The sequence below is a fragment of the Hyla sarda genome, chromosome 11 (assembly GCF_029499605.1).
Source record: "Hyla sarda isolate aHylSar1 chromosome 11, aHylSar1.hap1, whole genome shotgun sequence".
Taxonomy (NCBI): Eukaryota; Metazoa; Chordata; class Amphibia; order Anura; family Hylidae; genus Hyla; species Hyla sarda.
In genome coordinates this window covers 31,570,189-31,585,856 of record NC_079199.1, presented here as the reverse complement: position 1 = coordinate 31,585,856, position 15,668 = coordinate 31,570,189, and the positions used below count along the sequence as shown (strand labels likewise).

Sequence of the window (15,668 nt, the reverse complement as noted above, 5' to 3'; positions counted from 1 at the left end):
AAAAAAAAAAAAGCACAACCCATACAGTGCATACTGCCCTACTCCACACCCAAATAAATCCTGGATATGTTTGGTCAAAAGCTATAAATTCTGCATATAAAATGTCAGGGCCATGAAATAAAGCAGGATATTTAACCTGAGACTATGGAATCTATAAGCTTCTTCTCTAGCATCTATATAAAGGTGACTTTTTTTTGAGGCTCATCCCCCAAAGCATATCTATACAGCATATCAGTAACCCATCTTGGGCAGCACTTCAAAACTTTGTAAGAGAACCATAGAAGAAAACTGTGTGTCTTGAGAAATTACATATTTGGCTTTACAATTAGATTAGTCATGGAACCTCATCCTCCTTAATACTCAATACACCCCATATAAGAATAAGATACATGGCCTTTGTTAGAATCTACAGTTACCAAACAATTGTATAGATAGACTTCATCATCAAATGACAAAGACTTAGGCTGGGTTCACACCACATTTCTTTAAATAGGGTTCCCGTATACGGTTGGGAGGAGGGGGGGCGGAGCTTAATCACGGCACCTGCACTCAGCCGTATTCGGCAACCGTATTTAATGCATGTCTATGAGCCGACCGGAGTGGTCGACCACGTCTTTGCCTGCGGTCGGGAAACCGCATACGGCCGAAAACAAAGCCGACTGGAGGCTGCGGTTCACTCCGGTTGGCTCATAGACATGCATTAAATACGGTTCCCGAATACGGCTGAGTGCGGGCGCCGTGATTAAGCCCCGCCCCCTCCTCCCAGCCGTATACGAGAACCGTAGTAAACAAAACGTGGTGTGAACCCAGCCTTACAAAGAATAAATGCACCTTCAGGTCTTGTTCACACAATGCAGTTTAAGTGAAGTTTGTAAAAATTTATTTTTTAAGCGATTTTCCAGAATTGTTATCTTGATGACCGATCCATTGGATAGACCATCAATATCCAATCGGTGAGCATATGACTCCCGGTAAACCTGCTGATCGGCCTCTACGAGGCATCTACATTAATCATACAAGTGCTGCAGCCTCCTCACTGTCTGCCAGGCATGGTAGCGGCTATATTAGGTATTGCAAGTAAAGCTGCTATTGTAGAGCTGTGGCATGTAGAAAATGAAGATGTTCAATCAATCAGCTGATTGCCAGTGGGATTGCCAGGAGCGGGACCCCCAGATATTGGAAATAAAAGTTCTGGAAATGTATGCTTAACCCCGAAGTGGATCCAAAAGAAAGAAAGCATGTGTATGAAAAAATTAATCCTTTACTTTTTTGGCCTAGTCCAAATTTTGGCACAATAATTTCCACTAAAACGACTCTATGTGAACAAGACACAGAACAGTTTAAGTGACTTGAAGCTTTATAGAATATGAGGTCCTAAGCCAACCTGTGGGGCAACAGCAAGCCATAGAAAAAAATTGGCCCATTCAATGAAACTGTCCAGCTGCTCTATATAGACAAAATTACATGCTAAATACTGAACTGTATGGTCTATGCTCCAAGACGATAGACAAACATCAACTCATGACAAAACATATAAAAGGCAGCAGAGTACAGACAAATATCTACATAAACATACGAAACATTGACACAACAACACAGGCAGCTTCATTTTCCTCTTACAATGAAGAAAATTAGATTAAAAGAACATGAAGGATATCCAAAAAGTGGTGTCATATGAGAACATAGTAATACCTGCAAATTCACAAGCCACAATGATACCAATACAGTCAGTGCATAATAAACCTCTCAAAACACTTAAAATACAATTAATTTTCAGTAGGACACATTATAATCTAGAAATCCAACATAGCATCGGAGAAAACTAGTTTCTTGTTTTTTGGTGGTTTGTTTCTATCGGCTCAATAGCACTCAGAGAGGAGTCAAGATCTGATAAAGTTTGGTAGTTGCGGAAGTTTTCCACACTCACATATTTTAGGAATGTAGCACCATGGTACAGACTGTAACTTACTACTGTTAAGGGGGTTTCAGGTCAATAGTTACATTTGCCTGCACCCTGGAAAGGTCTCACAGGGCATATTAAAACAATACAAGTTTAAAGAATGAACACCAAATCTTAAAGCTGAATGATAGAAATATATTGAATTAAAAATTTTGCTAGTGGGTTCAACCAATTATTTATAGGGGCGTTCAGACCTCCAAATGGCAAAGAAGGACATAAATCAGACGACTTCTAAGTGAACTTATTCTTTACGCTATCATAGGGCAAAGTCCTTGTCATTTAAATGTAGGGCGTATTCTGATGAATATCGTTCCCAGTCACAATAAAGGCTTCCAAGGAACATATCAAGTCTCACACAAAAATGTTATTTCTAAGGGGAATTATTAAAGTTTTACAGTCTGTATTAGACTATGATTCAAGGAGTCAAGAGCTGTAATACCCAATCCTGATCCCGCTACTAAGCCCAAGAGTACAGGAACACTACAATGTATTTCAACTTTCATTGTTTGTTTGTAATCTCATGAAAAAAAATACTGCTATACAATGCTAAAATGCCAACACAAAAAGGTTGGTGTACAAAATTGTAAAATCCAAGAACCCAATCAAATCATACTGTATATTAGATATGCAGAGGCGCACAACCTAAAAACAGACAAATGAAGCCTCCAGGTTGTATCTTCAGACACCATTTTTGCAACAAAGTCTAAGGATAGTAGCTAAAAAAATCAAGACAATAATGAAGAAACAGAAAGGGAACAAGGCCTATTGTTAACATCTACCCTGCTCCAATGTCTGTAAGTAGTATAAATACACAGAGGTGACTCTACATGAGGACTTTCACACAAAATGTATTGGCAGCTTAAAAAAGGTTGTCCCATTAAGACCTTTTCCCTATCCACAGAATAGGGGATAATAGGGGAATTAGACTACTGGCCCCCCTGTGATCTTGAGATGAATGTCCCAAGTCTTCACCAAAATAGATGGCTGGTTCTTCATTGGATATTCATTCTGCCCTTAGGAGTCCAGTGGGTGGCTCTAATGAATGACTGACAGCTATATCTGAATGCATGCCTATATAGGAAAGCTTATTAATCACTGAATGAGACCACCTACTGTACTCCTAAACTCAGAATAGTAGGGATTAGGGATCGACCGATTATCGCTATGGCCGATATTATCGGCCGATAATCACGATTTTGGGCATTATCGGTATTGGCAATTACCTTGCCGATAAGCCGATAATGCCCGCCCCCCCCGCACCGCACCGCCCCCCCCCCCGACCCACCGCACCCCCCACCGTAGTGCTGGGCGGTATACCGGTATGAACCGGATACCGTTTTTTTTTCTCCCACGGTATGGATTTTTGCCCATACCGCTATACCGGTCGGGCCCCTCCCCCACCCTCCGAGTCAATAACAAAATTAAACTTACCTGTAATGGGGGTGGTCCGGGCCATCCATCCTTCCTGTAGTTTCCGGCGGCATTCCGGGTGGAGGGTGAACCGGTCCGGGCTGTCCTTCTCTTGGGGTCCTCTTCTCCACTCCGGGCAGGCTCCGGCCTAGTAACGCAGCATAGACGCCGCTGCGCAGTGACGCCCGTGCGCAGCGACGCACCTGACGTCACGGCGTAGCGGCGTCTATGCAGCGTACTAGGCCAGAGCCTGCCCGGAGTGGAGAAGAGGACCCCCGGAGAAGAAGGACAGCCCGGACCGGTTCACCCTCCACCCGGAATGCCACCGGACACTACAGGAAGAATGGATGGCCCAGACCACCCTGACAGGTAGGGGGAGAGAAGCGGGTGGTGGCGGCGGCGGCCTATGGCACCGCAAAAGCCACAGCAGTGCATTGATTTAAAGCGCCCACTTTAAATCAATGATCTGCAGCGGTGTCGCGGGGGGATAAATAGCCGATAACTTATACCGGAATATCGGTATAAGATATCAGCTATCGGCCCTAATCTCCACAGAACATCGGTATCGGCCCTAAAAAAAACATATCGGTCGATCCCTAGTAGGGATTTCCATTAACACATTTTATGAATTTTTTTTGTATCTTACCTATTTATTTATTTATTTATATTTTACACAAAACTATATAATTCTGCTCCTCCTGCTCTATAACATGATTTTGATAGACTGGACTGTATGCTCCCAGGTTTTTTCACAAAAGCAAATTATTGAGCATTACAGCATTTATAGTAGCTTTACTTCCAGAACAAAGTCAGTCATCTTTGTCAGGCAGAAGTATTTCAAGACCTAATGTTTCAAGCCAAAGGCCACCTGTGTTTAAATGACATTTTCTAAACCAAAACCATACATATGGTCTTTGGAATTTTCCTAAAATGTATGCAGGATTATAATGCATCCATTCACAGGTCTCTCTGTACTCTATTATAGCCTACAATTAAAATGTAAGTTTTTACTTTTCATGTTAAAACTTTTTTGGGTTACACAATTATATAATAGCCAACATAAACTAGATTTGATGAGCATATTGTACATGCAGCCTGACACGGCTCATCTTTTAGGAGCCCTCGTGCAAGATATAGTTCATAACAGTATATGAATATTATTCTAAAAACACAATGGTTGGTATAATTTCATCCATTAGGATACATATGGCAGGTGTTTGCATTTATTTAGGCAACAAACAGAATAGCTTGGATTATTGAGGGGCAGAGATAGAATGAAGGCTAATACACCATTCTGAATTGTAGTAATATCATATTGACAATTTACATGGATGTCTTTGTAGTAGGTAGAAAAATAAATAAATAAATAAATAGGGACATAGGTCTTTACAACCATGTTGCCTCTTCGTCCTGCAAACTCTGTCTTCCCATGTGATACAAGTTTAAAGGGGTACTCCGGCCCTAAGACATCTTATCCCAAATCCAAAGGATAGGGGATAAGATGTCTGACCGCGGGGGTCCCGCCGCTGGGGACCCCCCTGCAATCTTGCATTCGGCACCCACCTCTTTGAGCTGCCCGTCGCCCTGCCAGCTCACAAACTGCCGACCAGGGGGCCGGAGTATCATGACGACTTGACTATTCAAGTCTATGGGAGGGGGCATGACCCCCGCGGTCAGACATCTTATCCCCCTATCCTTTGGATAGAGAATAAGATGTCTTCGGGCCGGAGTACCCCTTTGACATGTCAAAGTTAAAATATTGATATATATGCATAGTAACTAAAAGATGGTCCTAGACTTGAATTAGACTAGAACAAACTTCACATTCTTTCAGACCGATAAAAACCCACTCCATCATTCCAAAAAAATATTTCAAAAAGTGGTTTGGTGTCTGTAATAAAGGACACAAAAGTCTAAACCAGAAATATACATGCTCCAGGCTCGGTGCAATTACTTGTTGGCAGTGCCACTGAGAATTACACATTATACAAGCTAGGGTAAGTATTACTCATTTCCATGCTGTACATCTGGATGATCCATCCTGAGCAGGCAAGGACAGGAGTGTTCAGATTTGTTCCATCATTATAAATCAATATACAACTATAAAGAAGTTTGGTTAAAGTTGTCAAGTTTAAAAGATACACTCAATGTTATACTTTTTAATGTTCTGTCATTTCAAACTGATCAATTCTAGAATCTCAGCATAAGGCAGCACTTAAGTAATGAGGGGTCTGCTGCATAGAATGGTGGTAAATGTAAATCCAGTGCTTTATCAAAAAGTTGTTCCATAAATAACTAAGGGCTAAGAACAACATGCAAGATACAAAGAGGGGCTCTTTAGGAGACTTTATTTTAGAATGAAGTGGTCTTTTGATAAATAAATGTTATTTGAACAACTCCAGAACAGATTATGGGGGCGCTAATAAGAATTAAGGATCTCTCACTGCTAAAGGTCTGATTTTTGTAAAAACCTTAAAAAAAAAAAAAAGAAGAAGAAGTGGTTAAAATAGAAATGTAGACTTTTTAAAAGTATCCACTGCACCTTCACGGAAAATGTAGATGAATGGCTGACCCCCACACTTCAGCATCTCCCTCCAGCATATTGTTGGGGATCCCAAACAAAGAAACCCAGAGTAATCCTAAATAGGATATCAGGTTTAAAAACCCATTTTGAAATAAGATATTGGAGGACAGTAAGGAAACAGGGGAGTCAGCCATCTATTAGAGTAAAAACAGGTTAAAAAAGAAGAATCTCTTGCATTGGAGGATCCAGTTTGTCCAAGCATTACATGGACAAACCACTCATTTCTGTGGAAATGGTCTAATATTTTAACCCCCCAGCGGTGGAACTGCAGAACCGAGAATTTCTTAATTTCTCTAGAGATTACCACAAGTCACAAAATGTCCCAGCAATAGAACACCCTGGGATCATTTTAACGTCAAAGAACCCTTCTAACTACGGCAGATCATCCAGAGAAGACAACCCTCGTAGGTTAGACTGGCTGCTAGAAACGCACCGCCTGACAATCCTTGGCTACAACTGTTATGCAGTATTATGCAGCAGACATCAGAAAAGATCCATCATTAAGATCTCAATATCTGATAAATACATGTTGGTGGATAATACTCTTTATGAGAAATCATAAGGTTGCAGACCCCCACAGAGCAGACAGTTTAGTTTTACACTTCTAAAAAAGAATTAAAAAACCGGCTAAAATTTGACAGCTTGAAAAACAATGGATATGTCAATACTATAATTAGAGTTGGGATTATGCTGTCACTGGAAAAAGAGAGGATTTAGAAAAAGATGAAGAAATATGCAGCAAGTTTGCAGAAACCAATCTAGAAATAATGGCCCACAGCAATAGATGAAGGGATATCTACTAGGATGCCGCTTTTCATTGCCTTGCTGGATAATTCAAGATAATTAAATTGTCGTAAATGGGATATTGATTGTTAAATTTTCATTCTGCAGTCAAAGGGAAAACATGATTTTAGAGTCTCAATAAGTAGAAGTTAATGTGATGGCTGATGACTTAAATCCAAACTTTTCTTCTGATGGAACACGGCCACAATCCATATTCTCTTAGTGATGCTCATCTGAGTCACTTTAGTGTAGGCTCACTTCTAAACAGAATTTTATATTTACTATACAAGTATAAATTTACATATTTTTCTTTATTATTTACCATATACTCATCCTAAATAAGTTTGTATTATTGCCTACTCTCATCCTCAACACCATGTGGAAGTTCGATGGCCCGCCGAGCCTAAATCCTCCAAGCAATCCCTACTTACTCTGTGTCTGTACTGATCTTGACCTACAGATTTGGCTTCTGCAGACTGAACATCAGGTACCTAAATTATTCTGGTCAAAGACAGAAAACATGAGTTGGGGAATGTTTCTGTTGGCAAATGGACTGGTTCGACAACTAGCAGAATTATGAATCCAGCTGTAGGCTATATATCAGGCTGTGCGTGTTTTCATACAGAACAGGCATAACCAGAATATAAAAGTACATATACGGTTTTAAAGGGTACATTGAAGGACCGCAATATTTGCGTCTTTTAGTTGCAATAACATCGAGCTTGACTAACTAAAGAGTTCAAAAGACCGGATGCTTCCATGAAGAACCATCTGAGGGTGCATTCACACCACGTGTTGGCAATACGGCAGCTGGATCCCAAACGTGGTGTGAATGCACCCTGACAGCACACGCATCCGCCTGTAATGGACCATGAAAAGACATCTCAAGAAGAAGTCTCCAGCAGCAGTTTAAGTCATTAGAACGTTGCTACTTAAATGGAAAGATACCAGCATTTATGACATCTATAATATATTCATTAAAGAGTTTCTAAAGGGATTAAAAAGATCCTTTCTGCCTAATAAAAAGGTAATTCTTAAATATAATGTAGAAGCTCTTGTCTATGCCCGTTTTAGTTGAAGTACCATTTTGTTTCATATTTTGCCTCTAATTTGGTTTGCCTAGTCCAGTCATAAGTGTGGCCCTGTAGCCTACATTTCATCTGGCTTTCTTATCACACTGTACTTGCTAATTTTTATCTAAGGGCATTAATAGCTACTGAGCTCTGTAGCAGATCTGCAGTGGACTCCTATCACATAGCTATGGCAGATAACAGAGACAGGCAGTGTGGGTCAGGGGAGGTGTATAACTCATACATGGATGAAATCACCTACTATATCACTACACCGCTGGTCCTTTAGGTAGGAAAGATATTATATCCCTAGGCACAAAAAAAAACATACAGAGAAACCAAAGAGAACCATGCATGGAGAGCTGTCAGGCAAACTTGATAGATGCCGATACTGTTGAGCTGTGTCCTTTACAGGAGGTACTCCACAAAGAGGAGAATGACTTTAAGGAAAGTAAGCACTTGGCTAATAGTCAAACAGGTATAACATGACACAGGTGCCCATAATGAAAAATATTCAAATTGTATTGATGCAACTGAGCTGGGATGACACATATTACACTGGTAAAAAAGCACTATTACCCAGATTTATCATTCTGTCTTAGATAAAAAAAAAGGATTTGTCCATAGCAAACAACCACAGCTCAGCTTATATATTTTTTTCTACAGCATGTTGATAAAACTGGAACAACACGTTAAAAGAAAATGCTGGAGTGCTTCTTTAAATAAGGACACCTTAAAAGATACTCATAAAAAAGAGACTGGAGGAAGGAGCTGGTTAAATTAGAAGCAGTTTTTTTTTTTTTTAGAAAAGAATATTTCTGAATGGTGCTAGGTCACTTAAAGCTTAATGCTGGCCAACTACGAGTAAACCCGAAATAAGATAAATAAGACACAAATATGTTCACCTTAACAGTGCAAGTATAGAAAACTATGCAAAGATGACAATGTGAGAAAAGTGCTTATTTCAACATTAGCCTCAAACATCTAAAAATAATTCAATGCATGAAATATTTTCCAGGGGAAAAGCCAAATTGGGTCAGTGTGGGCGACTATGACAAACATTTCTTAAGCCCTTATGTCAATTCAATCACACGTATGCTCTATAATTCACAGACTCCTGTAAAACTATGTTTAACAGTCAGGTCCAGCATTACAGAAATCCCAACCCCATCACTTATCTCTGTAGCATGCTGCTTACCACTATTCTACTCTATTAACTACATTAGAAAATTGGATAGGGACTGGTCAAGCGATATCTAAGCTTTCTCTTCAACACTTTGCTGGCAAGGCTATATGCAAACATTCTGTATTCTAGTAATAGCTTTGCACTGCAATTCTTTTCAGGAGTTCAGGGTTTACTTAGAAAGCCCAAACCCCCTCCCCCCAAAAAAACTAAATGGCACGTTCTGGTATTTAAACAATAGGAAAATCATGCAGATATGGAGAATAATTTTCAACAGCATTACGATACGTTTGCCAAAGACAAGCAATTTTGTCAAAGCCTCAGGCTACACAAAATGTAACAATTTTTTTTTTTGTTTTGCGTCAAAGTGTAGGTTTGATACTAAGATACAGCATTAGTATTGCCAATATAAAAAGGCATGGGAGGGTAATATACATACTGATGAACATTAGAGGTCACTTTCTCAGAAGTTTACCACAATAAATACATAGAAGGGCAAACATTTGCATATATCATTGAAGACATAAAACAATCCTTAACATGAAAAAGAATCAGGACAGTGTTTGACTGGAATGAATGGAGAAAAAAAAGTGGAATGTCAACAAAATAACGACAGACGGACAAAAAATAAAATAATTTTGGATACTTGTTTTAGATCTTTTTTCCATCTAGGGGAAGTTAAAATAAAATCCAAGAAAGGAGTGCTTGTTGGATTGTTGAAGTTTCTGAATATTAAAGTATTGCAAAGTCTTCGGGATGAAAAGGCGCATTTAAGGATAATCAGGGCGAGCAGCATAATGACTAAATTTCATATTGCCTTCCAGTGATCTTATGAATCCTCAAAGTGCATTCAGTGCAAGATACGCGATCAGGTCACGCTTCTGCTGGCTGCAGACAGACATGCCACTTTAAGACCAGAACTCATGTTTTTGTTCACAGGTTGTTGTTTTGTAGGTTTTATGTTTGGTTCTGCATAGCGGAACAGTGCTATCTTGACTCTGGCCTTCAACATCCACGTCTAGTAGTGTTCGTTCAGCTACAGGGTGCATCACATGAGCAGGGATGAAGCCAGAGAATCCTGGCCTCTCCTCCACTGTGCTCCCACTGCTACTAGCAAAGCAGGAGTCCATGTTACTTGGGGTTTCAGTGCATGAACTATTAGCGGGGGATTCCCCACGGTTTCTACTTGGGGATACAAACCACCATGAGTCGAGTCTTTGCCTGTTGGTGGAAGGTCGGGGTCTTGGAACAAACTCTAAAGTTTTGGGTCTTTCCAGTGTAGAATCTTGCTGAATGTTCCAGCGCCGTGGTGTTGGGGGGAACACCAAATTAGGATCAGGAAGACGGGGAACTTCATGTGGATCTCGGTTTGGGGACACAACACCTAAAGTAAGAGAAACCAGAATTTCTATTTGAACATATGGCGATATGTATTTATTAGATCATGAACTCCTGACAATGTTAGGCCACACATTTGGCTTGCGTTAGACTGATGGCTGTAAAGGCAAGAGTGTAAAAACTTAGCATTCTCAGGCATGGTTCAGTCGGTTTTACTACAGCTTTGTGTAGAAGGAGTCGATATAAAGTCATGGTCGTAAATGTTGGCACCCCTGAGATTTTTCAAGAAAATGAAGTATTTCTCACAGAAAAGGATTTCAGTAACGTTTTGCTATGCACATGTTTATTCCTTTTGTGTGTATTGGAACTAAACCAAGAAAAATGGAGGAAAAAAAGCAAATTGGACGTAATGTCACCAAACTCCAAAAATGGGCTGGACAAAATTATTGGCACCCTTAATATTTGATTGCACACCCTTTGGAAAAAATAACTGAAATCAGTAGCTTCCTAGAATCATCAATAAGCTTCTTACACCTCTCAGCCGGAATGTTGGACCACTCTTCCTTTGCAAACTGCTCCAGGTCTCTCTTATTGGAAGGCGTCTTTTCCCAACAGCAATTTTAAGATCTGTCCACAGGTGTTCAATGGGATTTAGATCTGGACTCATTGCTGCCACTTCAGAACTCTCCAGCGCTTTGTTGCCATCCATTTCTGGGTGCTTTTTGTCATATGTTTGGAGTCATTGTCCTGCTGGAAGACCCAAAATCTTGGATGCAAACTCAGCTTTCTGACAGCTGTACAGTGCGACCCAAAATCTTGGTAATCCTCAGATTTCATGATGTCTTTCACAAATTCAAGGCACCCAGTGCCAGAGGCAGCAAAATAACCCCAAAACATAATTGAACCTCCACTATATTCCACTCTAGGTACTGTGTTCTTTTCTTTGTAGGCCTCATTCCGTTTTCGGTAAACAGTAGAATGATGTGCTTTACCAAAAAGCTCTATCTTGATCTCATCTGTCCACAAGACGTTTTCCCAGAAGGATTTTGGCTTACTCAAGTACATTTTGGCAAAATGTAGTCTTGCTTTTTTATGTCTCTGTGTCAGCAGTGGGGTCCCCCTGGGTCTCCTGCCATAGCATTTCATTTCATTTAAATGTCGACGGATAGTTCACGCAATGATGCTCCCTGAGCCAGCAGAACAGCTTGAATATCTTTGGAACTTGTTTGGGGCTGCTTATCCACCATCCGGACTATCCTGCATTGACACATTTCATCAATTTTTCTCTTCCGTCCACGCCCAGGGAGATTAGCTACAGTGCCATGGGTTGCAAACATCTTGATAATGTTGCGCACTATGGACAAAGGCAAATCTAGATCTCTGCAGATTGACTTGTAACCTTGAGATTGTTGATATTTTTCCACAATTTTGGTTCTCAAGACCTCAGACAGTTCTCTTCTCCTCTTTCTGTTGTCCATGCTTAGTGTGGCGCACACAGACACACAATGCAAAGACTAAGTGAACTTCTCTCCTTTTTATCTGCTTTCAGATGTGATTTTATATTGCCCACACCTGTTACTTGCCCCAGGTTAGTTTAAAGGTGCATCACATGCTTGAAAAAAATCTTGTTTATCCACAATTTTGAAAGGGTGACAATAATTTTGTCCAGCCCATTTTTGGAATTCGGTGTGACATTATGTCCAATTTGCTTTATTTCCTCCCTTTTTTTGGTTTAGTTCCAATACACACAAAGGGAATAAACAAGTATATAGCAAAACATGTGTTACTGCAATCCTTTTCTTGAAAAATTTCAGGCATGCCAACATTTACGGCCATGACTGTAAAATTAATTTTAAATATCTCAAGTCCTTTAAAAATCCAAGTCTAGAAGTCAGCTATTTCTTTGCCTTCCCATCTCAGACATGACATAGCTACAGGATATGCTGCTCCCACCTCTGGTCACAATTTCAAAGTTACAAGAACCACAAAGTCCATTAGCATTTATAAGAATTATGTAAACTGCATAAAACAGCTTGTTCAGCTGTTTTCAGCATCGCAACCACCTCTGGCCACCATAATGAGGTTGGAAAGGACCCCCGTTCTTGAGAAAGGTGTGGGATCCAGAAAGGGGGGTGCATCTATCAGACATTAATGTTTAAGATGGGAATACCCCTACGACGAATGTGCAGCCACTTCTATATCTGGAATGAGATCGGTACCCCACTGGGCATGTGGGAAAGTTTGAAAGTCTTTCAATGGTTATAACATATACAGCATAATTAAATAAACACTAAGGGCCCGTTCACACTATGGAATTTCTGCCCAGAACCAGCAATTAAAGGGGTACTCCACTGCCCCAGTGTTCAGAACATTTGGTTCCAAAAGCCCATTTAGTTCCGCCAAGCCCCCTCAATGCAAGTCTATGGGAGGGGGCGTACGCCCCCTCCCATAGACTTGCATTGAGGTGGCGTGGTCGTGACATCACGACCACGCACCGAGCTTTGGGAACTAAAAGGTCTGAAAGCTCGGGCAGTGGAGTACCCCTTTAATCTCCCACTCACTACAGTATAGTGCCGGGACTTTTCTGGTGGATTCCATCAGTAGAGTCAGCATGTTCAATCTTCCAGCAGAATCAAATTCTGCAACAGAAGTTCCGTGACCAAACTTCAATTATGTGAACTGAACAGCAGAATCCTACTGAGATCAATGGGATTCTGTAGCAAGCAGATTTTCCTCAGGGAAATTCTGTGCTGAAATTCAATAGTGTGAACCAGTCCTAAATGTTAAAACTAATAGATCAAGTGATACAGCACTAGAGTATACACAAGGAGAAACTAGATAAGAACTAAATAATACATCAATAATATGCAAGTCTTTTCACATTCCTATACTACCAGGTCTCCCACATATAGCTAGATTCTAAACTTACATGTTGCTGATACAGTCTCCATTGATCTACAACAATTTTTAAAAATGGACCTAAGCTATTTCAAGATGCAAGATACATGAAAAAAAAAAAAAAAGTCAATATAACTTACTCGATCCTGAAGAGCTTACTAAGCAACTATTGGGTGAAGTCCCATTACTAATGATTGGCATGACTTTAATGGCACCATCGGAAGGGGTCCTTCTGTGTTCTTGGTGAGCTCGGGAGTTTAGAGTTACATGAGTTGGAGTAAGGGACTGATTGGGGTCCCGTTTAAAAGTTTCAATTTTAGTGTTCACCAATGGATTGCAGACAACTGGTGCCTGCTCTTCTATGGGAGTGCTTGGCATCTCATAAACTACTATTTCATCACTATCCGAGCGCAGTAGGGAACGAGTGGAATTACATTCAGAAATGGAAGACAGGGACTGCATCGTGATAGATGTTGTTGGCTCTGCCGGATGAGATGGAGAATCCTCTTTCCGAAAAAGTTTTTTAGATGGTGGGCTGGTGCTTCTCCTAGGACGGGCGGCACGCTGGAATAAGCTCTCCTTTTTCTTCTTCTCTTCTTTTGGTTCAGGTTCATCTTGACCTAAGTTGCATTTACCTGCTTCTAATAGGTCAAAGCCTAACCCAACAGTGGCAAGAAGAGCTCCACAGCCTAAGAGAACCATTGAACATCTCTTGTGCTGAGAGCCACGCTTGAGGCTATTGGTTGGAGTAAGCTGTGGAGTGCTCGTAGCAGAGTTCACAGGTGTGGGATTGTCACTGGTATCACTGAAAGGTCCCTCCACATCTTCTCCTTTGTGGAATGGTATGCAGAGGTAGGATTTGTTTGGAGTGGGTGTTTGGGAATCTTTGACATCCACCTGGTTCACAATTGGGTCAGCAGCATTTTCAGCTTCTGCTCAAAGCAAATACAAAACACATACAGACCATAATATTCACAATATTAAACAACAGTGAAAAAGTTAAAATTAGAGGGCACAGAGATGGCATCTGCACAGGGTGCTAAACTCTCTCAGCATTTACGGGATGCCACCTGGCCACCCTGCTATTCGATTTCCCTCCTACTATGTCCCTCTATCCCCTGCTCTAGTCTACACACTCAGGAGGACAGCAGTAGACAGCAACACACACTTGCAACTCCCAGACCCTATACAACATCAGCCCACTCCTGAAAGGTCCTCAGGGACTAACAGAATACCTATTTGTGCAGGAGTTTATACTTTCCTATGCGCCTAGATGAGTATGTGCATGTGCCTTAGGTGACAGCTTAACTCCCATTGAAAACAAAAGGACCTTGCTTGTTGTTGAAAACCAACTACCCCAACCCATATTTCCCCATTAGGTAAGAGGTGGGACACATCTTTACCCATTAGATTGTTGACATGCAATTAATTTGTATGGCCATCCTAAAGGAGTTATTCCAAGATTAAAAGTTCTGCCCTATTCACAGTATAGGGCAGTGGTCTTCAACCTGCGGACCTCCAGATGTTGCAAAACTACAACTCCCAGCATGCCCGGACAGCCATCGGCTGTCCGGGCATGCTGGGAGTTGTAGTTTTGAAACATCTGGAGGTCCGCAGGTTGAAGACTACTGGTATAGGGTATAACCCCTGTCTCTTGAGTGAATGGATTCATGGTATGCATGCCCAGCATTGAGCACACCTACCAGGACTTCCAGACACCGCCCAGTTCAGTGTTGATAAACTGCATAGAGAACAGGTCCAGCGGTGCTCAAGGATGTCTGCTGCTGCTCTATTTAGTCTTGGACAACTGAGCTCCATTCCCAGGATAGGTGGGGGGTCTCAGCAGGACTCCCCCCGCCTCCAACCAGTTAGTTATCTCCTGTCATGTGGACAGGGAATAAATTTTAAACTTCGGATCATTCCTCTAAGGCCAACCCTCATAAGACATCTCAGAATGATTTTCTCTACTTTCCCTTTCCCACCTTTATTGCAGAAGCAACAAAATATGTTACATATAATTCTAACTGAGCAGATCTCACCTTCTTCAAAAACTCTGTAGCCCTTACAGTCCTATAACATTATACATAATATGACTATGTAATTACTGTATAATATTCTCAAACTTGTAAGGAAGATGGGAGCCAAAGGCTGTGAGTAGAGATGAGCGAACTTACAGTAAATTCGATTCGTCACGAACTTCTCAGCTCGGCAGTTGATGACTTTTCCAGGCATAAATTAGTTCAGCTTTCAGGTGCTCCACCTTTTCCAGCCCACCGGAGCACCTGAAAGCTGAACTAATTTATGCAGGAAAAGTCATCAACTGCCGAGCCGAGAAGTTCGTGACGAATCGAATTTACTGTAAATTCGCTCATCTCTAGCTGTGAGCATAAGAGCCAACTACCTAAAAAGACCGGGCTAAATGTTGATAGTATTGTAAGTGTA

General features: G+C 41.0%; 1 protein-coding gene across 1 annotated transcript in view; it reads right to left on the bottom strand.

Moving 5' to 3' along the window:
• Window positions 1–3,675: 3,675 nt before the first annotated feature.
• MAP3K9 (mitogen-activated protein kinase kinase kinase 9) overlaps window positions 3,676–15,668 on the bottom strand; it is a 72,385-nt gene continuing 60,392 nt past the window's right edge. Inside the window, exons 10-11 of the mRNA XM_056544898.1 lie at window positions 13,367–14,158; window positions 3,676–10,374 (exon numbers count right to left, since the gene is read on the bottom strand). Coding sequence (XP_056400873.1) covers window positions 9,899–10,374; window positions 13,367–14,158 — 1,268 coding nt within the window. The 3' untranslated portion in view covers window positions 3,676–9,898. The remainder of the gene's footprint in view (window positions 10,375–13,366; window positions 14,159–15,668) is intronic.